This window comes from Chionomys nivalis, chromosome 21, assembly GCF_950005125.1.
Source record: "Chionomys nivalis chromosome 21, mChiNiv1.1, whole genome shotgun sequence".
NCBI classification, from domain to species: Eukaryota; Metazoa; Chordata; class Mammalia; order Rodentia; family Cricetidae; genus Chionomys; species Chionomys nivalis.
This window is the reverse complement of record NC_080106.1, coordinates 32,356,343-32,380,217: the sequence shown is the minus strand read 5'-3', so window position 1 is coordinate 32,380,217 and position 23,875 is coordinate 32,356,343. Positions and strand designations below refer to the sequence as shown.

At 52.4% G+C, this 23,875-nt stretch overlaps 1 protein-coding gene across 3 annotated transcripts in view; it reads left to right on the top strand.

Annotated features, from left to right (window-relative positions):
* Gnao1 (G protein subunit alpha o1) overlaps window positions 1-23,057 on the top strand; it is a 146,429-nt gene extending 123,372 nt beyond the window's left edge. Inside the window, exons 4-9 of one of the 3 annotated variants that reach the window (XM_057754387.1) lie at window positions 143-303; window positions 3,745-3,873; window positions 4,650-4,779; window positions 17,179-17,332; window positions 20,627-20,842; window positions 21,752-23,057. In XM_057754387.1, coding sequence (XP_057610370.1) covers window positions 143-303; window positions 3,745-3,873; window positions 4,650-4,779; window positions 17,179-17,332; window positions 20,627-20,814 — 762 coding nt within the window. In that variant the 3' untranslated portion in view covers window positions 20,815-20,842; window positions 21,752-23,057. The other 2 variants (XM_057754386.1, XM_057754385.1) reach the window with 2 other exon arrangements.
* Window positions 23,058-23,875: the final 818 nt, after the last annotated feature.

Sequence of the window (23,875 nt, the reverse complement as noted above, 5' to 3'; positions counted from 1 at the left end):
CCCAACCCCATAGGCTCCCAGGAGCCCACATCTCCGGAGCAGGCAGGGACTGAGTGCAATCTTGGCATTGGCCTGCTGTCCTGGAAGAGACTACATCAGAAGCCCCAAGGTCTCAGAGCAGTGTGTCCCTCTGTCCATGCAGGCGGACTCCAAGATGGTGTGTGATGTGGTGAGCCGTATGGAAGACACTGAACCCTTCTCTGCAGAACTGCTCTCTGCCATGATGCGACTCTGGGGTGACTCAGGGATCCAGGAGTGCTTCAACCGATCTCGGGAGTATCAGCTCAACGATTCTGCCAAATAGTAAGTGTCCAGGCAGGCTGGGGGCTGGAATGCTGTGTGGGATGGGGAGGATTCCGACTGAGATACAAACCTAGGTTAATGCCATCGAGGAGGGGACAAGAAGGGCCTTACTTCTTGTGCCAGGATGAGGAAGAGTCCAGGGAAGGAAGAAAGCAAATAGAACAATCACACAGGCAGTTTCTGGAGAGCAGGAACCTGGTCCACCTCTCTGGGACCACATCTGTACCCACCGGAAAGGTTCCAGGCTAGCAGGTAGGGTTTGTTTCTTCTAGAAAGCTCCAGGACACAAGTATGAATCAAGAACCATGATGGAACACACCTTTAATTCCAGCATTCAGGAAACAGAAGCAAGTGGATCCTTGTGAATCAAAGGCCAATCTGTTCTACACAGAGAATTCTAGGCCATCCAAGGCTACATAGACAAATCCTGTCTCAAAACACAGTCACAGAAAATAAAGACAAGTAACAGCAACAAAAATATACATGCATAAAGCAGCTCATATGCTGCCATCTTACTCTGTTTTTAAGAAAACAGTAGACTTGGGGCTGAGGTTTAGCCTGAGTACCTGCTTAGCACACACTAGGCCCTGGACAGTATTTAGTGTCACCGAAGTAGACTTCTGAAATACGCGTGAAAATCCCATAGTGAAATCCATTACTTTGTGTTTTTTAAAAACTTTCTTTGCTTTGTTTTGTTTTGTGAGACAGGGTCATATGTAATGTCAAACTCACTACGTAGGTGATGATGACCTTGAATCTCCCAAGTGCTGATGTCCCCAACACCCAGCTTTCTTCAGCTAAAAAAAAAAAAAAAAAAAAAAAAAAAAACAAGAAATAAGTAGTTCTCAGTCAAGAAATAGAATAAGCAAGTATAAGCTTCAATATTGTGCTGTGACTAGATAAGAGGAAGAAATGAGGAAGTGTGGGGCAGAGAAGATGGTAGACACCTGTAATCCTAGCGCTCAGGAGACGGAGGCAGTGGCAAGTTTGAGGCTAGTCTGGGATATATAGTGGGATAAAAATTGCAGTCTACATTTTACTAGCCTGGCCAACTGGACCCAACACAGCAGCGCTCGCTAATGGCATGTGGGTCTTTCATTGGCTAGGAGGGCAGCTAACAAAACTAGGGACCAGAGTAAGGCCTCTTACTTCCCTTCTCACTCTTGCTGTTCTCACACCTGGCTGGGGCTGTGCATAGGCAGATGTCTAAGGTAAGTCGTGGCTGCGCAGGCCACCAATCTGTGTGAGCTCTCAGGGACACCTTGATGAGCAGAAATCCAAAGTCCCTGTGCACGCTCAGATCACAGGCCTGAGAATGGCTGCCTGGGAGACCAGATGGAGCACCTCTCAATCAGCTCCCTCCTCCCCTCCCCCTCTGGGCCCCAGAGGGCCTCCTGGCCTCAGTCTGTCTTCTGGAAGTCCATCATATGTTCCTCTCAAGTTGTCCCCATTTCAGTGATACTAAAATGAATCCCTTAACAGCGGACCAGGATATAAAATGAACATGAGTGTTGTGGCCACCACTGGCGCTCCCCCGCCCCACCACCTGTGTTTTCCCTTCTGCTGTTTCCACTAAATCGTCCTGCACTGCTCAGTATTTCCTGACCCTTAACCTTGAAATGTGGAGTTCAGCTCAGCTCACCTTCCTCCTTCCCACACTCTCCCGCCACCCCCAGTGTTCTGTTGGTCTCAGTTTTCATTCTTCCTGTGCTCACTGTTATAATTTGAGTCAGTACAGTCTCCTGTACTGCCTCTCGAGAGAAAGTCAATAGGAAATAGAGAGGGGTGCAGGCAGAAGAACCATGAGTGTTGTTTTGCCTGTCTCATCTTGAGATGGGCTCTCGCTGTGTATCCACGTTTACCTGGGACTTCCTGGAACTTCCTAGAACTTGTTTTATAGAAGACTGGCCTCAGACCTATCCATCCTTGTGCCTCACCCTTTAGAGTATTGTGACTACAGGTACATGCACCACACCTTGCTTTCATAAGTGCTTTTTTTGGTCCAGAGTTATGTTCTTTTAGGAGTTGAACTGGCCCTGATAGGGCTGTGAAATTGTACCCCTCTGGAAAGAGCCATTAACATCCTAAAACCCCAATTAATTACCATACCACCCCACCCCTACCCTGCTCCAACCATGCCCCTTGTGGATCCCAAGCTCAGAGGGAAAGGGACCAATCGGCTGCTGTACCTCTGCCCTGGTCTTCACTCGCTAGCCTGCTACAACACTTCCCTGCCCGAGTGAAGCTTTCCACACAGACTGCCCACAGGCCAGTCTTATCAAGCCATTTTCTTAACTAAGATTCCCTCTTCCCAGATAAATCTAGGTTTGTGTCAAGGTGAAAAATCCCAACCAGCATACATGGTTAGGGATGCCTTGGTGAGACTCAGCAAGCAAAAAGTGAGACCAGGGCTCGGCTTGTGTGTTCAGAGGACATTGCCCAGCTGGGGTAGGAATAGCGAGACAAAGGGTTCCCCAGGCCTGGTGTCCAGCAGCGTCAAGGATATTGGCCTGAAAGAAGAGGCCTTTGGTAGTTGTGGAGGAGGAAAGTCAGGCACGGAGGACTGAAAGCAAAACCTTCCAGAGACACTCGGGCCTTCTAGAAGGAACCTGTGGGGTGGGCCCAACACCACTGACCTACTCTGCTCCCTCAGCACCTTCCCCATCTTCCCTTCCATTGAGAGCACTTGGGGAACTCTAATTCCAAAGATCTGGGTTCCAGGAAGGCCCTACCACTGCTCAGCCGAGATGGACCCCTTGGTCCCTGCTGACAAGAACATCAAATGGGAAGAGGCCCAGAGACCTTGGTAAACAAGAGGATGTATAGGATGGTAGACAGAGACTCAGAACACCACAGAGCAATAGGAAGATTCTGGAGCATGGGACTTACCTGTATTGATGGAATACATGTAAAGAATGGAACTGGGGACTGGAGAGATGACTCTGCAGTTAAAAGCACTAGCTGTTCTTCCAGAAGACATGGGTTCAATTCCCAGTACTTACATGGCAGCTCACACTTGTCTGTAACTCCAGTTCCAGGGCATCTGAAACCCTCTTCTGGCCTCTGTGGTACAGAGGTACATTCAGACAAAACACCCATACACATAATATAAAAGTTAAAAATATATATTTTTTTAAGAGAATAGATCATACCTGTCGGCCATTATTATTTTCAGATGAAGATATAACAGAATTGTGCTGTGATCCTGGCAGTCTCATTGGCAAGGCTCAGCCCGGGGTAGCTGGGTCTACACGCCTTGCTGCTGTGAGTCTGAATTTGAGGACCTTGGAGACTAAGGCCCTCAAGTTCTCCTTTGCTTGCCCCCACATTGACTGACTAAGTGCTCCACAGTCAACCTTGCAAAAGCTATAGCGGATGCTGGGTTTCAGAGATAGTGAGCAGGGCCCAGGTTCATGGACTCTTGTATGTTGACACCCCCAGCTACCTGGACAGCCTGGATCGGATTGGAGCCGCTGACTACCAGCCCACTGAGCAGGACATCCTCCGAACCAGGGTCAAAACCACCGGCATCGTAGAAACCCACTTCACATTCAAGAACCTCCACTTCAGGTGAGGCCTAAGGAGATGGGACCTGCTGACACGCCCTAGTGCTGGGCCTGGTGATGTGGCAGAGAGATGGGGGACTGTCCATGCCCTGATTCACCTCATCTGGATAGTCGGGTAGTGTCTTGCCTCGACGATCTCCCTCATTTGATCAGACAACTAGATAGCAGAAGAAGCCCATCTGAGAACTTGTTTTCTGCCGAGTTTAAAGGCTAAAGACAGCAGGTGCCTTACTTCAGAGGCCCTGGAAGAGAACAGGGTGGGTAAGCCTGCACCAAGTGAGGAGACCCAAGCAGCACTACAGTCTCAAAGCCAGAGGGGCTGAGAGGGCATCTCCCCTCTCACATTACAGAGAACCTTCAGAAGTGGGGTTTTCCCAGATGCAGAACATACGTAGGATCCAGGGGCTCTGAAGGCCAAAGAACAGGAGCCTGAACTGGGCTGCCAGGTTCCTGGAGCCCTACTGGAAGATTTTGTCTCCCAAGAGACATGAGCTAAGGCCTAGTGACCCCTGGGCTGTCTTTCAGGTGTGGTTTCTTGATATCAGGTGAATCTAGAAGAGAGGCCAAGAAGTGGAGCAGGTCTTTGAGTCACTGTATTTGCACAAATTCAGTCCTGGGACTCAAGGGTAATGAAAGCTGCCTTCAGGACCCAGGGGTAGCAGCGGCTCATCTGTCAATCTGTTGGTGCTCAGAATGGGGTACCGCATCCCCACTGCTCAGCATTCTCCCGACTAGATAGCGGGTATCCCCACCCTCACAGCTTCCCTGGCCTTTCTACAGGCTGTTCGACGTTGGGGGCCAGCGATCTGAACGCAAGAAATGGATCCACTGCTTTGAGGATGTCACGGCCATCATCTTCTGTGTCGCACTCAGCGGCTATGACCAGGTGCTCCACGAGGACGAAACCACGGTGAGTGACCGAAGGGAACGCTGGCCACGGAACAAGCCAACGTTCAGAGTTCTCAGGCCTCACAGATGGCCTCTGGCAGGCATCCTCGCGCGTTCTGTGTTGTCAAGGCCGATGCTCGTCATGCCAGTACAACAGAGGCAGCTGGGGGCTCCCAGTGAAGTTTGTGTTCAAGTGTGCTGCGGATAACTTATCAACGTCAGGGTCTTGACCAGTAAGCACCTTCTTAGTAAACAGTGGAGTCATACAGGGCTGACAGACCAGAAAAAAATTAAGCAAATCCTACAAAGCCAGACAGCAGCCAAGCAAGAGCGTGTGTGCAGCGGGAAAGGCAGCCTTAGCTTCTTCTGCCCTTCCTGGGATTCTGGCCAGCTGGAGAGCTGTGGGGCTACCTGGCCAAGAGGGGCACCAAGAAACAGGCATACTGGGAGTGACAAGCCTGGGTTCTCTATGTCATTCTCAGCCTCTAAGACCTGCCACCTGGCTTGAGAGGTTCCTTGTCAGCCTTCCCCTTGGCCTCATCCTGTCTCTGCTGCTCATTGCTTTGAGTTAAATTCAGGCAACACCCTTTCTGGCTGGGTTCCTGTCGTCTGAAAAGCAGGGACAGTAATAATACCACCTGCCTTGTCTAAGGCTGCTGGTCATGGAAGCGTTTTTGCTTAACAGTGCCCGGCCAGCCAGTATAGTATTGCCCTGAGCCAGGTACATCCGCTGAGCTTTTCCCATTTGGAGTTTCATCCCACAAGTCTGTGGGCCTATCCACAAAGCCTGGAAAGGGACCAGGCCTCAAGGATATCCTGCTGGGTCATGGGAGACAAGCCCACTTCTGAAAGTGGGGGTCATGGCTGTGGACTCACACTTTGGCATCTGCCTTCCTATCTGGAATAGGAGTGCTTTACCCTGAGCCTTTGGGATCAGCACCAAGGGTCAGAGGAGGGGCCTGTGGTTGTGCTGTCCTTGAACAAGGCCTGTCTTCCTTATGAGTCCAGTTTGTTTCCCGGTCCCAGCCCCGTCATTACTGGTGTCTATGGAGGGGTGGGTAAGCTCTTGGGGTGTGTGCTGAGAGGGGTACAGTGCTGGTAGAGGAGGACCCGTCGTCCTGAGCAGTTCACACTGAATGAGGAGACTTTTGGCAGATGGAAGCCAAGCTGCTGGTAGGAGGGGTGGTCCAGGGTCTTCTTGTGATGGCTGGGGTTCACAGCTGTCACTCTCAGTGACTGTGGCAGACAGTGGTCTAGTCCCAAGCCCCAGTACGGGGTAGGGAAAACATGGCCTAGAACACTCTTGAACTCCAGACTCTATGACTATCCGAAGCCCAGGACATTCTCCTGTTAGTGCATCCATCAGAATGACTGGCCCAGTACACTCTTCCCCACTATGGGTGCCTCTGTGTTATGAGAGCCATTGTGCCTGCTCCCTGTGGCCTGTCTGTTCTGCGAGTAGATGCTACATCACATCCGGTATTGGAAAAGAATCAAGGAGGTAGAGACTGGATGGGGGAGATCCTTCACACTGGAGCATGGCCTCTCCATTGAACCTGCCCTGCCAGAGCAAAGGCCCAGAACCATCAGCTGTGGGGCCAGACCCTCAGTAATCTCCAGAGCACAGCATAGCTCTGAGAATGTCCAGTGGGTACCAAGCCCTGTGGCCTCAGGTTTCCAAGTCAGGGTGGCCCCCTACCTGCTTCCCCTTAACTCCTCACCAGCCTTGCTCCTATGCACCTAGGCCCTGAAGCACTTTCCCTCCAGTGTGCTTCCTAACCTTACTGCTCTCTTAGCCTTTCCCCTGCCTCTAGTTCGTTCCCCATTTCCCTTGCTTTTCTCCACAAAAGCTGGAGTCAAGAACTCTGAGGTAGGAAAAACAAATGGGCCAAAGTCAGAAATGAGCTCTTCCTAGACCTCTCTCCCCAGGGCTGGCCACCCAACAGCCAGGGGAAAGCACCAAACCTCCAGGGAACAGGGGCTGCCTTCCACCCTGCCAGCAGGCCACAGCAGTGGCTCCTAGCTATAGTGAGAGTCAAACCATACTATTACTGTGGAACTAGCAATCGTCACTGTGTGGGGGACATGTGTGTGAACTGAACAGCTTGGGAGTCAGATGGATTCGGCCCAAGACCTGGCATCACTCCTGCTACCTGCGTGATCATGCGTAATCGCCACACCTTGCTCAGGCATGGTGGGGGATGATGGGCTAAGAGCTGAAATAGCGTTCTGCTCCTCTGTCCAGATGTTGTAGCCAGAGGACAGGTGGTAGAGTTTGGATGTTCATCCCTAGAGAGGCAAGATGTAGGCACCAATGACCCAGTCCTTGGTCCTCAGTCTTCCCCTCTAGCCAGCTCTGCACTTCCCTCCCTGGCCTGGGGAGGAAAATTGGGGCTACAGAGACAAAGATGTCTGGAGACAGCTCCTGGAGCTAGGCCAGGAAGGCCCTGCGGCTAGTGGCTGCCCAACACCGGACCAGCCACCCTGCCCGCTGCACCCTGGGACCCCACAGGCTCATCTTGTCCTCGTACCTGCTCTCAGCACCACTCAGCCGGGCCACAGGCTGCCACAACTTCACCACTACTGCCACCAGCACCTGCAAGGCCTTTTCTTACCAAAGCAAGGCCAAAACCATGGGCAGATTCTGAGAGACCCTCCAAGCCCGGCAGGTATGAAGCACCTCCCTCTGATCAAACATGAGCTAAGAGTTGAAAGCAGCAGGTTCTCAGGGCTCCGCTGGGTGACTTTGCTGTGAATACCAGCCCCAGGCCTGTGTTCTATGCTGGCTTCTGAGCTGAGGCCACCCTCTCCACACAGCCTTCCATCCCTCCCAGCTGCAGCGCCTGCCCATCAGAAGGCAGCTGAGGCCTGTGTAGGTGCCTCACATAGCTGCCCTGCACTTCCTGGGTCTGAGACTGATTGGATCAATTTTTCAGGGTTTCTTTTTCCTCCTCTACTGGGTTTTTAGCTTTCTCTCGGTTTCAATCTGTTTTGCTGAGTTTCTTCTTGGGGTTCTTCTGGCCCCTCTTCTGAGAAACCAGCCCCAACTCCCAGCTTTCCCAGAGAGAGCTTCCCTCAACCCAGGCATAGCCCAGTCAACCAACAAAGTCACCCAAACAGCCAAGGCCACAGCAACATCACCCCTGAGACGCTGTCCCCCTGGCATCTGCTTCCAACTCGGGATTAATTCGAGGACCTCAGTCCTCGGTTAATGTTATCCAACGGAATGCGTGCACCCTCCTGACCTCGCTGGCAAAAATGAATGAGACCGTGGTAGAGAAGTCTGCATGATCCACAGTTTCGTGTAGACATATTGGATGATGGTTGCACCCCTGCCCTCTATGTGCATGGTGCATGTCCTCTCCAGGGACTGCAGCCTCTGCAGTGACCTCAGTGCCCCGCCCAGGCCAGCTCTCTCTGGAAGGGACAGCACTCCTGATCCACCCCGGCTCCACCCAAACCTGCCTGTGTGTGGAATGAAGCAGGGACATGTCCTGTTTGTTCTCGTGGGCCCTCTGTCTCTGTCCCCAATAATGCATTAAGAGCATTGGTGGCCCATCCCTCTGCTTGTCTTGCTATGTCATAGCCACAGTAGGTCAGGGTGTTGGGTACCACCAGCCCTCACCTGCCTCTCCACTCTGTTGCAGAACCGCATGCATGAATCCCTGAAGCTTTTTGACAGCATTTGCAACAACAAGTGGTTCACAGACACATCCATCATCCTGTTTCTCAACAAGAAGGACATATTTGAGGAGAAGATCACGAAGTCCCCATTGACCATCTGCTTTCCTGAATACACAGGTAGAGCCCTTCGCATTCCACACAGCCCCCTGCAGCTATGGGCAGCCAAGGAGACAGGTCTCTCTGGGCCTTTACTGTGCTTTAGTGCTCCCAGCTCAGCCTGCAGAATCCACCCCAAGGAACTGTACTAGAGCCAGCTGTGATAAGAAGACTGGGCAGCTAGGTCCTAGAGCCCTGGCTTTTTCATCTCAGTCTCCACCCTAGGGAGCTCCAGGCGCATGTCTATAAGCAGAGGGTGCATGCACATTGGGAACCCACAATGTCAAAAGACAACAAACCTGATCTTCAGGTAAGGTAGCCTATCAGTATCCAGCCCCAGCTTAGCCCCTGGAGAGTGGCCTAGGCAGGTAACATAGCCTCTCCAGATTGGCTTCTCTAACCATGAGATATGGGGGCTGTCACAGTGGCTATCTCCCCACTCCCTGTAGGTCTCCCATAAGCATCCTTATAGATGCCCGTGGTTATGCAAAGCATGGTACTTGCTCCAAGTCTGTGATCACTACAGATCTGTTGTTACGTCTATGATCACAATGATAGACAGCCATTCTAACAGCACAAGTGGCCACAGGACTGTCCTAGCCCATTGGCAAGATAGAACCTGAACAGCAGCAGGACCTTGCCTGTGCTGCAGAAAGTGCAGAGACAATAGGCCAACTGTCAGTGTTACAGTGATCTGAGCTAGAGAGCCAGATGTGCAACCTAACCAGGGCTCCCAAGGAGCTTCAAGATTGACAGCCCTATCGGGTGGGCTGTTGTGAGCCCAGGACAACCCAGTCTTTGTCAGCTGTTCTCGATTCAGCAGGTAGGTCCTGGAGGACACAGAGCAGAAGATACAGATTCTAGCAGCATGGGCCTGTGGGGTCATGGCCTGAAGTCAGGCAAGCAACATAGCTTCTACATCCTGCCCTTCATTTCTTAAAATCAAACTGGTCATTCTGTAGGCCAGAACCCCAAGAGCTTTTAACTGAGGAGAACAGGACTTAGCGCCCTCACCATCCAGCCAGATTCTTCTCCAGCTGTGAGACGGCCTGTGACACACCCTTGAGGGCTGGAACTGAGTCAGAGCAGGAGGGCCCTTACCTGAGAGGACACTTGCCTTACTTCCAGCCCTGGCTTAGCAAGCAGCTGTGGTCTGTAGATGCTCATGGCCAGGCTGTGGTCTATGCACTTATGCCTGAGGTGGCTGGGCCTCTCCCTTCAGATGTGCCACCCCCAGCTCTGCACTGTGGCTCCAGTTCCAGTTCTCTTCATGTTCCTCCCTTAGCAAATGGTCCCAGTCTGGTCTAGGCTCGCCTTGAGTTCTTAGAAGATGGGGTGGGGATGGGGAGGACGTGGAGGGTTTCCATGCAGAGTTGAAGTTCTACCTTACTATCCTTCTCCAAGCCAGTGCTTTCTCCTTGAACTTACCAGGGAACCAGATCACTATGAGCAAGTCAGTTTTCAGTTGTGCTATGAGGGAACAGAGGGCAGCATCAAGGAGAAGGGGAGGAGCCCACAGAGGCTCACAGATGCCAGGCAGAATACCTGCAGTTTCAAGTGGGTTCTGGCCCTGTCTGCAGACTCATGGGCACATAGAGAGGCACTACCTGCTTAAAAGCAGTGCTTTCTGTCCCACCTGCAGCTTGTGGCAAGACAGAATTTGCATCTGGAGTCAGTAGGCCTGTGGGGAGAAAACAGGAGCTTCGCAGGCAGTCCCCACCTCAGTCAGCCAGTCACTGGGATGGCGGTGTCTGTTGCTTCCTAGGGAGATCGCTGCTCTAGGTTCCAACCGCCAGCTGGAGTTGAGCCCTAAAGCTTCCAGTCCGTATATAGGCCTGTTGCTTTCTAGTGGTCCTGAGGAGGATTCTGGCAGCTGCTCCATGGCCACTGGCCTAAATGACACAATGACCAGCCCAGGGATTCCATGCTGAGCGACTCCAGGGTTTCTCCATCAGCTGACTGCCCTCACCGACTGTTTCATCTTGCAGGCCCCAGTGCCTTCACAGAAGCTGTGGCTCACATCCAGGGCCAGTATGAGAGTAAGAATAAATCAGCTCACAAGGAAATCTACACCCATGTCACCTGTGCCACGGACACCAACAACATCCAGTTTGTCTTTGATGCTGTGACGGACGTCATCATCGCCAAAAATCTGCGGGGCTGTGGACTCTACTGAGCCCTGGCCTCCTGCCCAGCCTGCTGCTCACTTCTCCCCTGGATCCAGAGCTCTGCCACCACTAGGATGCTCTGTGCACTGAAGAAAATCCCAGAGGCTGCCCCTGGGGGAGGAGGCGGCATCCTTTGAGCATCCCACCCTACCCCACTCTGGCTGCATGACACATGGGAACAGGGTTGGGCAGAGGTGTGGAGCACCACACGCAAGGCCAGGAAATGCTGCCCACCACCTGGTGTTGCTCGCCGGCCAACCATGTCTCTTAAGTGTTTTACTCCGAGCCTGAGTGAGCAACGCTGCCATCTGGTTCAGAGTGGTCATGTCCTGTATCTGTGCCTCCTATTCAAAGGCCTGTGTCTCTTTTTCCCCTAAGTGATAGGGTGGCTTGCAGGATGGCCCTGTGACAGGTGCTGGCTGATAAGGGAACAGTAGATGCTATCTCTCAGCTTTCCTTAGGGTCTGTTTGGTAGAGGGCAGTTCTGTCGCCAAACACCAACACATAACCAAGCCACTTTTGGGGTGCAAAGACTCAGACGTTGGGGAGGTCTTCCCTCCTCATTCACCTTGGATCTTGGCCCTTCTCTGCCTTGCCCTTAGACTCCCCAGAAAACTCAGCCCTGACTCCCATGAACCTGGGATTATTCCTTAAGACTGGCCAATTACAAAAGAGCCTTGGTGGAGAAACAAGACCTGTGCCACAGAAGTTAGGGTGGGGAGGAAAGTTGAGGGGGCAGGCAGCTCCTTCCTGCACAGGTTGATTTAAGTCCTGAAGGAGCCATCTGCTGGTTCTGCTCATACAGGCTCAGCTGCCCTTTTCTTCAGGTCTCAGCCAGAGTAGGCAAGCTTGGGACTGGAAGCTCTTCAGTCAAACACAGGAGACTGAGCCCTGAAGCCAATGCCCTGCTTTCCTCCACCTTGGTCAAGAAGGCAGGAAACCCTTGGTATATTCCTGCTCTCGGGGCAGAAAGCAAGCAATGAGCCAAAAGCACCCTGGAGTGTGAGCTTAGGAGGAGTAAAAACCAACTCAGACATATACCCCGCCCCCTAGGGGGAAAGAGCCCTAAGAACCCGGGGAAGGACTTTACTGCAGAAGTTCCTAAGAAAAGGGGGTGGAATGATTTTGGCAGCCCTAGCCTTGGCTGACTTCGGACAGTCAGAACATTTACCTGTCAGCTGCTACGATGACCGGTGGTTGAGACAGGCTTGTGTGCTCCTGGCACTGACTGTACCTAGGGGTGCCGATGTGTCCACAGAGCAGTGGGGAAAGGTCTAACCTAGAAGGATCTCTGCCTTCCTCAAGCCCTGTGTTCTCCTGACCTCCACTCTGAACAGTGCTCAGCCCCAGGCCAGGCAGGACCCTGGCTCTCTTTCCCAGTCCCCCTGGCCATGCCAACAGCTCTGGGCTTGTTGGTTCCAACAAGAACAGAACTCTGGGTGATCCAGGGAGACACGGGAACCTTCTCCAGTGCCAAATGCTTGCAGGGGTGATCCTCTAGGAAGCTCATCCCAGTTTGACTGCCTTGCCACTCCCCCAAAACCCACATTGTGTACACCGCCATCGTTTGAGAACCTTGCGCCAGACTCCTGGAGCCCACAGTCTCGGTGACCTGATGTGGTGGCTAAGGCCGATTAAGTCACTGGCCCCACTGTGTGTGACCACCTGTGTCCCCAGACTAACCCCAAATTTAAAAACACCTGCAATCAAGGGATGTTGGCCAAGCTCCATCTTTTAAGACCACTTCCGGGAACATAGAAGTCACCATTCCTATGACCACAGTTCCCACTTCCTGAACAACCCCCTCAGATCATTGCAGTGCAGTAGCCAGAGCCCTCACGGGGCCAGGGCCAGCCTAGACTCCCGGCTCCTGTGTGTGTCTTACACTGCTCTCGGCCCTCCCGCTCTTGACATCCCAGAGAGAGTGCTCTTAGGCTGTCTACTGTAGGCCATCAAGAACACGGTCTGCAGGGGAAAGTGTCACCTCTCATCTGTGTCATCACCAGCCGTTCTACGGGGGGGGGGGGGGTGGATATTAGATGAGGCGTGGCTCCGTCGTGGCTCTGGGTGTGGGGAAGCGTTGTAAGTGGCCAGACCAGGGCAATGTCTCTTCTCTGTAGTGGCCTTGTCAGTGATCATCCTACAGTCTCTGAATGCTCACTCAGCAGGCCAGGAGCCAGTTCCCAAGAAGAGTGCCTTCACCACATTGGTGGAACCATGCCTCTTGCCCGTGGGCCAGTCCTGTGCCTGTATCCGTGACCATTCCAAGAGTCTTCCCTTTAAACATGGGTAGAGGTCCCCCAAGTCTTTGGTCTGAGTTGTGGAGGGCACTGTATTGAACTCTGATTTGGGGGTGAAGATAAACTCCTCCCAGTCTAAGCCACTTTCCAGTAGCTCTGGCCTTCAGCCCCCCGTGATCCCTTCTGTAGAGTCCCTAGATCCTGGTGCCCTGTTCTTTTGTATCCTCTTGGACCAGGCAAAAGACCTCCGTTATCTCGGCCTCCTAGCCCAGGCCCATACCTGCTGTTGGGAACTGAAGGCACCTGACCTGTGTGGACTACACTGGTTATCACTGAGAGTCCTCAACCCCAGAACCTGGCTATCCACAGGCTCCTGCAGAGAGGGCTGACAATGCTTCACCCCAGCCCTTACCTTCTGCAGAAAGTACTGCTACAACCCATGTCCCATGGTTCCCCCACACTACATGCTACAGCCGGTACTCTGACGGCAGGCTTCTCTCTCTTCCTAACCCCCTCCCCTTCTCCATCCGACCCAGCCTCTTGGCAAGGAGACCTAACACACATAGGAGAGACTCATGAAGCCTCCAGATCTTGCCCCCTCCTGGCCCAGTCATAGCTTGCCACCTTCTTCTGAGGATTCTGAGGTACAGCGAATCTTCTACCTGCCACCACTTCTCTCTGAGCCTTCAGGGGCAGCCCCCGCAGCTCTCGGTGGAGATGCAATCTGGACTACTGGAGGCAAACACCTTCCAGGCTGTTGATCATGTCAGGCTACAAGCTAGAGAAAGAAAGGCCCAGCATCCCAAAGAACAAGACCCAGGGTGTAAGCAGGCCTCCCCCACACCCCGCCCCTCAGGAGGAAGAGCTTCATACACACCTGCTTAGAGAGTGGGGTTGGCCTTAGAGACCATGCCAGATGATGGCCATGTCAAGGAGGGAGTGGGTGGAAAGAAAGCAGAAATAATGGCCTTTATCCCCAGTCCTGAGCCCTCTAGTGGGAGCAGGCTACCCTGTGAAGGGCAGCTTTCTTCTCTTCCCCAGGCACGAAAGGCCACCAGCAGATACACTGCTCTTCCCAGCGGCTCTCTGCCCACTCCCCACTCCCCTTTAGCTTCTTGCACCAGCCACAGCTGCCTGCCCTGCATGGGCAGCAGCCCTCCACTTCCCAGTCTTCTTCCTGACTCCTGACTTGACCCATGTGACCTATGCGCACCTTCTAGTCCCAGGCCACAGGCCGGGTACCGTACTCTTTTCCCCTTAGCAGAGCCTTAGGTGCAGTGGCCCCACTTCCTGACCCATTGCCATCACCTACCCTCATTAACTGTCATTTTGTAAGAAGAGTGACTTGCTGATTTAATAAATACCTAGTTACTGTAATAATTTATTGGCTGCCATAATGTATTTATTAGTCACCCACCATTAATAAAAAGTGCCAGCTCTTTCTAGCACGAGTGTGATGTATTGTGTCAGTGCCGAGGAGCTTCTGCCAGATAAACCTACGTGACTGGTTCTTCTGTTCTCCCCAGTGTCCGGACTGTGGGCAGTCTAGCAGAGTAGGCACAGCGCTGCTGGGAGCAGGATTCGGGCCACTGGCCACCCTGCTCACTCCAGGCTTGCTGTGAGGCAGGGGCGGATCCGTCCTGTGCTGAGCTGCTTCCCAGGGCCCTAGAACCCTAGCACCTGCTGTCTCAAGATCCCTAGGACCGAGGCGCATGATCTGGTGCTGGGTACTGGTCATTGTGACATGGCTTCCTTCTGTTCTCAGCTCCGCTGCCACCTGGGCAGGTAGAGGACTGGGAGGAATTGAGCCTCAGGAAGGCTCCAGTGGCTCCGTGCGAAAGCGATGGCAGGCAGGTGGCTGTTGGCCATCTGTGATCCCTGACTTCTCTTTTCTCAATTTTGGCGATGTCTGCTCTGAATGTACCTGGCGTCTATTTCCTCCTGTGAGTACAAGCTGTTGTACTCCGGGCATGTTGGTCATGGGCTCCTGAGGGGTGGCTATCAGGCTGAGCATGGAGAGGGTCTCGTTACCGGCGCTCCCCCAGCAGCTTCCCTGTTTACTGCCCTCCCGGAGTTCTGTCCAGCCCCACTGCATGCCCCATCCCTCAGAGCAGTTCATTGTACTCCAGAATCTCGGCAAATTCATGCTGCTCCCCGGACCTCAGACCTTGCTAATGCACAAGGTACCACTGACCTAAAAGTGGACTGCAGTGTGGGGGTAGGGACTGTGTGGGCCGAGACACAGCAGGTGGGAATCCAGGAACCTTGGTGAATTGTTCTTGAGTCTTCCAAACCTAGGCATATCCATCCTTGAGGAGTCCTTCAGCCCTGTCCATAGCAAGTGGCCCCCCCAACATTAGCTTGAACAACTCTGGTGACCCCTCTGTGATTTCTCTCTGGTCCTTAGCATCCCAAATGTCTGTACTGTGTCCACCACCACCTGGAGACCCAGTAACTTTTGGGACAATGTGCAATGGTTGAGGTTTTGCATTGTCAGCTATAGGCCTTGGTGCCCCTGTAGGATGTTTTCCTGTTGAAATCTTGGAGTCTCAGAGCTTCCCTGCTGTCGTATCGGTTACAAGTGTCACGATGCCAGGTCCTAAATACAGGTCCGCATGGCACACCTCTCTGAGCAGAGTGAGTCCTGTGCAGAGGACAGGGAGGCTTTATGGGAGAATAAGAATGGAGGTCACTGGCTTTGCTTAGCAGAATCAAAGGACAATAATTGGCTGCAGATACAAGGGGGCACTATGTTTTTCTGTTGTCCAGGGGATGTGGGAAGCAGCTGAGAACTCGGGCTGTGAACCCCACGTTACTGTCGGTCCTAAGAACAGAGTTCACAGGCTGGGAGAGATGACGGAAGGCAGGGCTGGCCCTAAGGCATGGAGCCAGCCACAACACTGATGACTTCTTGAAAGGCTCAGATTACCACACTAACTGGGAAAACGGCCCAAGAAGCTCTGGGTGGGGCTCAGGGCCCAGTGCCTGTCTGCTCTGGTTTACTTTTGCTTTCTTGCACAACAGGGGATGGAACCCAGAACCTCCAGCATGCTAGGCAAGCACTCTACCTATTGAGCCACATCTCCCAACACTGCTCTCAGCTTTTCAGGGGCACAGCTACTCCCCCCCCACCTCAGGCTGATGAGCTGAGGGACCTTAGGCAGGTAGAATGCTGAGCATGGTGCCGGCACAAGGTGGGGCTCAGGACCAGCAGTTGTCACTCTGTCATCTTAGCCCCCTGCTCAGATGGGAAGGCAGAATGGCCACGAGGCCTGCAGGGAACCCAGCTCCTGCTCGTTTGCCCCAGGTCCACGAGCCTTAGCAATGTCCAGCACCATCCACACTCGTTCTGCCCTTCTGTTTACTTGCCAGAGATCTAGTGCAGATTTCTCAGATCTTGAGTTCAGACTCAGGTGACGAGCTTCCCAAAACTAGAACAGACTACCTGGGACTGCCTCTCTCCACACCTCTCTGCAGAGAGGTTCACTAAAGGAGCAACAGGCTCCCTATAACAAGAAACAGGTGAATGTGCTTGGCTTCTAAAGTAAAACAATTGGCCTTTACCTGGGGTGAAAGGTCATTCTCCCAAAAGTCGGGCTTTATTCTGGGTGTCCGTCACATCCAACCACTTACAAGTTTCTGTGTACAAGATAGTAATTCCTATCTGCCATGCCTAAGACCTTGTAGGCCAGGTTTAGCCCAGCAGGAGGAGACATCTGCCCCATCCCTGAAAATGACCTCACACATTCCTTGAGTGGCCACCCTCAAGGATGCTAGTAGCAGTCACCCCATCTTCCTGGCGTGTACCCTCCCACCTGTCAACCCATGAAAGAGGCCTGACTAGGCAGAAGAAAAGGGGGAGGGGCAGATAAAGTCAAAGCCCAGCTCCCTGACTCTAGTCCCGCACTGTGCTCACACACATTCTAGGGAGACAAGCACACAGCTTGGAGCTCTGCCATTCTGATCCTGGGTCTCTTAACCTCAGCCTCATCTAGGGAGCCACAGCCGGCTCCCAGACCAGTCTCCCACTGGCCCAGAATGGTGGGTGCTTGGCGTGTTAGCATCAGATGCACCGCTGCTTTATCCATTGACCTCACGGAGGAGCCTGGAGCCCAGGGCCTCCTGGGTACTGAACGACCCAGTCTCTCTTTACACCTAACTCTCTTCTTCTCTTCCCTGTCTCTGTGTGTCTCTCTCTGTCTCGCTCTCTTCCCCTCCCCACCGGGGCTGCAGAACCGCATGCACGAGTCTCTCATGCTCTTCGATTCCATCTGTAACAACAAGTTTTTCATCGATACCTCCATCATTCTCTTCCTCAACAAGAAAGACCTCTTTGGCGAGAAGATTAAGAAGTCGCCCCTGACCATCTGCTTCCCTGAATACCCAGGTGGGTGCTACAGCCCTGGACCAGTGAAAGCCCCAGTCCTGGGTGTGGACCTGGATCCCCCACCCACATCCCCTACAAAAGACACCAACTGGAATGCCCCAACCCGTGGGCTGCAGAGACAGCCTGCTGGGCAGGGCAACTGGAAAGCGAGGGGCCAGTGCAGGAGTCTGTTAGCATATCGGAGAAGCACCGAGACATGGCCAGCTGTTCCACGGTGTCCTAGTGAATGCTTTAGGGATCGAGGCAGGACAGGACACTTGTGTTCCTTTGCTTTCTTCCTGGTCATCCCTGATGTCTAGAGACATAGTAGGAGAGCCTTCCAATTTCTCATGAGGTACCTCTCCTCTCCTTGGCCCAGCACAGCCACCACCTTGTGGAAGAAAAAGGCAGTCTGATGGCATGGGAGGGTGACTCAGGGACCTGTGCTCTCCACCAGTTTGCTCCAGACATGCCTCGCCTTCCCCATCATGCCAGCTCTCCCCACCTTCCCCCAACCACATGAAACTGCTTTTTTCACCCAGGTCAAACCACTCCATGTAGTGTGAGCTTCCTCCACACCTGCCTGCTTTCTTCCGCTTTGTTGGGCCTTTTTCCCCACTTGATTTGGTTATCAGAGGAATGGAGTACAGACAGCCCCCCGCCCCATGCCAATAAAACTCCAAACAGGTCCAGGAGGGAAAGGCTAAAGGCAGGGTTGATTCGAAGCCAGAGCCAAGCCCAGCCCTCTAAAGACTGGACAGTTTTAGGGTTCTCTTGAGACAGAATTGAGGATAAGACCAACCCCCTGGTAAGACAGAGGCCTCCAGATATGGGCACATGTTGCGTGGGCCTGAAACTCACTGGTGTGGCCCCAAAGTTGGTCTGTAGTACTGGACTCAGGTCCTAGGGCCACACAGGTTCCCCAAACCAGCCAAACGGGTCCTAAACTGTGGTACAGGTGGATGACGGTCTCACCCAGCTTCTTCACTACCCAAGATTAGCCATGCGGAGGGAAGGACCAGCCGATACCGAGATGCGCTGTGGCACTTGCAAATTGTAAGGGGCAGAGGGAGCCTGTTACTTAATCCGTGGCACCCCCGTGTTCATCTGGGTGCCATAGCAGACCATGATGGCACCTCATGGTAGCTAGAGGGATGGTGAGAGAGACTGGCATTTAGTCTACATATGTCTACATAACTGCTGGTCACTGCTGTCCTGGTATTGAAGGAACTGAGGAGGTGCCCTCTATTGGCAGAGCAAGTGCAAAAAAAACAAATCACCCCCAAAAGCCAACACAGGAGGCCATACCTGTAAGCACAGCTCTTGGCAGCCAGTGCTGCCTTCTTCAGCCTCAGCAAAAACTTCCCAACTCCCAAGGCTTTTTATAAAATCGTGGCTATGTAAGGAGGCCCGACAGCCCCAGGTGCTGTCTTAGGGGCTCATTAGGAATAATGTCTGAGTGGTCAGTCCCATAGAGTGACCGCTGGATGTCCCCAGTTTCCCGGGGCCTACACAGGATTCAGTTTGAATTCACACAGCATGAAGGAGAAGAAGCAATCACAAACGTCATGCCACCACGGGGTGTGCGGACGCAGACCAAGTAGGAGGAAGAGGGTTAGGAGGTGGTTGTCTGAGAAACTAGGCAGGCCAGCATTTCAGGGTAGCAGTGGGACTGTGTAAAACCCCAGGCTCAGCAGATGTGGCACAGTGTGGCAGCTGCTCCATCTGGAAGTCCACCTGCTCCTCTTAGAGCTTTCCAGCCAGGAAGCTCTTCAACAGGGCAGCCTCTGCCACTCTCTGCCCTCTGAAGGCTTGGATATGGCTTGGCACCGGATGGGCTTCTGCTCTCAATAGCTCTATGATGGTGGGTGGAGGAGGCTTACCCCAACCCCACCTGAGGATGCTCCACCCCTCAGCCTTCACACTGGCTCACCACTAGACTGGAACTCTGGCCTAGAACTATCTTTTTGTTTCAGAAGGAAAGTCCTTGCCAGTCAGTGCCTCCAATGGTGCACACCCCGGCCAGCCAGCCTGTGCTCACACTCTCCCAGAACACCATTGCACTGTTTCTATACTAGGCCACCCCTGACAGACTGAAGGAAATGGGTAGTCTCCCTCGTTCAGGGCTTTTCCATACTTTTGTCATGGTCCATATTAATATGGTATTCAATAAAAGGCTTCTGCGGAGCAGATCTATAGGAGCTTAGACTGTAGCTGGCTGAAAAACGCCTGTATCACACACAGGTGTGCCCTGTTATCACCACCCAGCCTGCCAGAATAAAGGCAACACATGAGGAACGTTAGGGGCATTGGAGGAGCCCAGTGGATGTCTCACGTGATATCCCTTAAGCCTCTCATTGTCCCCGTGTCCTGGCCACTCTCCCAAGGACTAAGACTGTTTAGTGATGGCCCAGTCCATGGAGGGACCTATTGAAGATAGAGCCCAGGCTAGGTGGTGCCCACCACACCTAAAGTACACAAGACCCTTTGGTGCCATCTTCCTTAGGCTTCAATTAAAGGTTTGTAGAATTGCAGGGTTGGAGACAGAGATGGCTGAGTGATTAAGAGTGCTTCCTGCTCTGTCAGAGGAGCCAAGTTCAGCTCCTCGCACACACCAGGTGGCTTAAAACTACATGTAATTCCATCTCCAAAAAAGCCCTCTTCTGACTTCCAGGGGCACCTGCATTAACATGTACATACGCTCACACAGACACATATACATACACATCAATAAAAATACATCTTAGGAAGTCTCCAGTGGGCTGGAAAGATGGTTCAGAGCACCTGCTACTGTTCCAGAGAACTGGGTTTGGGTTCCAGCACCCACATGACAGCTCACAAGTGTCTGTAACTCCAGTTCCAGGGACCCCAACATCCTTTTCTGGCTACTGCAGACATAAGCACACAGGTGCTACCCAGACATGCATGCAGGTGAATACCCATACACATAAGACTAAATTTAAAGAAGCAACAAACAACCAAAGAGTCATGGGTTGATTTAGATTTCAACTTTAGGCCACGGAGAGAGGCGTCCTCTCGATTTGTTAATATAGAACAAATGAGGTCTTCTGTGCCTGGCTCGTCCCAGCGCCATCACGCTTCTCAACACAATAAGTAAAAGCCTGAGGAGGCAGAGGCAGGCGATGCCAGGTTTCACGGTTTTACCTTCCAGTGCTGCCTTTCCCTGGAGAAGGAGGGTGTGGCACCCCTGCTCTTCCTTCCTCTCTCACCGCCCCCATTGACGTCCCAACCACTCCCCTGTCACCCCCAGCTCTCACTAGGGTCTCCTGCCTATTCCTCTGTGTCTCCCTACAGGCTCCAACACCTATGAAGATGCAGCTGCCTACATCCAAACACAGTTTGAAAGCAAAAACCGCTCACCCAACAAAGAAATCTACTGTCACATGACTTGTGCCACAGACACGAATAACATCCAGGTGGTATTCGACGCCGTCACCGACATCATCATTGCCAACAATCTCCGGGGCTGCGGCTTGTACTGACCTCTTGTCCTGTATAGCAACCTATTTGGTAATGATTCCAACACTCACAGAACAGCTTGCGTGTACACACACACACACACACACACCACTAACCAGTACAAGTTGGTAAATAAACTTTAAAGAGGCATAACAAAACCTTATCTATACACAAGTATACATTAGAAAACTGTTTTTAGTTAATACTGGAAAGAGCTACGGACAGAACCGACCACCATCCCTAGCTCATTCGTTTTCCCGGGACAGCACATGAGCACGCACACACGGTGGGAGCCTGGGGTGGGAGTCCTCTGGACAGCCCCAGGGTTTTACTTTCCGAGACCCACTCCACGAGCAGGGCAGGCAGAGGGGGACCTGGTTCCGTCCATCCAGCCTGCCCTAATCTACATCTGACCACAAGGCTGGCTGCTCAGCTCTGCCCTGCCCCTGCCCAGATTCCAAAACCCTTTAAGAAATGGCCAACGCTCTAACATCCCCCTCCCCCACAGCCACAACAGGAAACTCGGAGGACCCTTCTCTTTTGGGTGGTGGTGGTTGTTTATTTCAAGAATCTAGAAGAATCATTGCTCTGATCAATCTTCCTGTCTCCTGAGTTTTCTTTATTTATGGGAACAGAGAAAAATTAGAGAGATGGGTGACCCGGTCAGCTTTTTCAAGTAGTTGAGGAGAGGAACCATGTGAGCCATTGCCCAGACCCGCCTAACAGAGTTGAAGCCAGATCCCCTCAGAGAGGGCATGCGGACTAGCGGGAGTGGTCTGGGGAGGGCTGGACTGGCAGACGGGGCCAGAAGCAGGGGACAAGGCAGAGGTGGGCTTCCCTCTTAAGGACGCCCTGCTTTGCACTGCTCTCGCAGTAATTAAAATGTTCTAGGGTTTGTTGGTTGGTTGGTTTTTAAAGTCAAAGAAAATGGTCAGACCGGCCCTATCTCTCTCTCTACAGACTGCTTCATGGACTTTGCTGTTGATGTTGATCTCCTGGTAGCATGACCTTTGGCCTTTGTAAGACACACAGCCTTTGTGTACCAAGCCCCTGTCTAACCTACGACCCCAGAGTGACTGGCGGCTGTGTATTTCTGTAGAATGCTGTAGAATCCGGTTTTAGTTGCATCTCTACATTTAGAACTTGGAAGGATTTTTTAAAAAGGAACATTTCTCATGTGCTTTGTAGCTTTAAAAAAAGAAAAAAGGAAAACTCATCATTCATATTTCCTTTTATTTTGAAATAAAAAAAAATCATACACATTAGTACCGACATCCTGCCCGTCCCAGCTCTAAGTGGGGCCGGCAGACAGCGGCAGTGCTGGGCCTGGTGCTCCCAGGGCTTCTGTGCGCCCATGGCTGGTGGGAATAAGCCAGGCCAGGCTTTCTAGAAGGCTTCCGGTCGCTAGACACCTCATATGCCACCAGGCAGTGACAGCTCTGCCCTGCCCACCCACCTAACTGCAAACACAGTCACTCCAAGTTCACAGAGAAAAAGCACAGCTCTGGCGTATGGTTGCCACAGAGAACACCCGCCATCTATAGGAATCCAGCCCTAGACAGGCAAGGAGCCCCGCCCCTTCCCAGACCCCCTTTGTGCTGTTTCTTTTTGGTTTCTCCTTCCGTCCTGATGAGTACTCCCATCCCACACTGACCAGCTCTACTGGCATCTGGGGAATGGGGTTATGTGGGTTTTGGTTTTTCCCCTTTAACACCACAGCCTCCAGCCTTGGGCAGAAGCCCTTCCTCCCGTGTGTCCCCTCTCCACTTCTCCGTTCCAGTGACCTGTGTCCGCTCTCTCTCATGTTGGGATGTTTGTGCTGCAGATAAAAAGAACAAAAAAATAAATAAATAAAAGTTTTTAAATGCCACAAGACGGAAGAAAAACAAAAAAAAAATTCAAAGATGGAATGTAGTGTTTACATTAAAGCCAGTTTTCATGATCAGTTCTAGGTCATTTCTACGTGACTAGTATCTAACCCCAGACCTGTTCACAGTTTCACTTTCAAGACAATATTTGCTGAAGACCAGTCACAGCCATTTCAAAAACAGAGGCAAAAAGACAAAACACACAAAAAAATTAAAAATACAGAAAAAAACTTGAAAAAAGGAAAAAACATTAAAAAAAAAATCAACCAAAAGCCCGCGGGTCTTTGTAAGCCTTTCTATTCCCAATTGGTGGGGTTTCTGTGACACCTGACACACTGCCAGCCTACTTCTCTAATGGAAATTCATGTGTAGCTCAATAAAGAGAATGTTTGTCTGTACCGAGTGTCTCACCTTATGCCTTCCAGACGACGGTTCCCAGGGCAAGCTCGCTCTGACAAGGAGATGCTTGGCCACACCCCTGGGAGGGTGGTGGGTAGAAATCCTTCCACATGCTCTTCCAGGCCCCTCAACATTTTGTCACCCAGGAGAGTCAGTTCAGAGCACAGTCATTGGGAAAGCTGCCCAGTGTCTGTCTTTCCTGCCCACCCCGGCCCCACACACGGAGGAATGAGAGCAGGGAGTGGGGCAGCTTCCTTCTGGCAGTAACTCCTCCAGTTCAGCTGGTTTTGCTTCTGGTGGGCAGGAAAAGCAGAGGGAAAAGCCACACCTTTCTCCTGTCTTCTGTGCCCAGGGCGTTCCCTCCAGGAGGGTCAAACCACCTCCCCCTTCTGCACCAAAGCCTCAGGTGTCCTTGCTTTGCTGTCCTCCTGCAGCTGGGCACAGGGTACTCAGCAGGTGGAACACGCGGGAAGCAAAACCACACAGCCTGGCTCTAAGGCTGAGCTCCCCAGCTGCTGGCCTCATTATCCCCCTACCTGTGGCTCCGCCAAAGCCCTACTAGCAAATGGGTTGAAACTGGGGCCACCAAAATGCCTCTCACCACACACCAATCATTAGGCAAGCAGCTAAAAGCGGGTTCTGTATCTATAATACGGTGGGGGGAACCTCACAGCGGTCTGCTTAGTCACATCTTCTCTCAACAGCACCCCACATGGAAATTCTCAGCACATAGTACATGCCTTTGCCAGCATGGCGTGTGTGGGAAGGGGGGGGGGTGCACGATACTATTTCAGACCAAGGCTAACAGTCCTGGCTC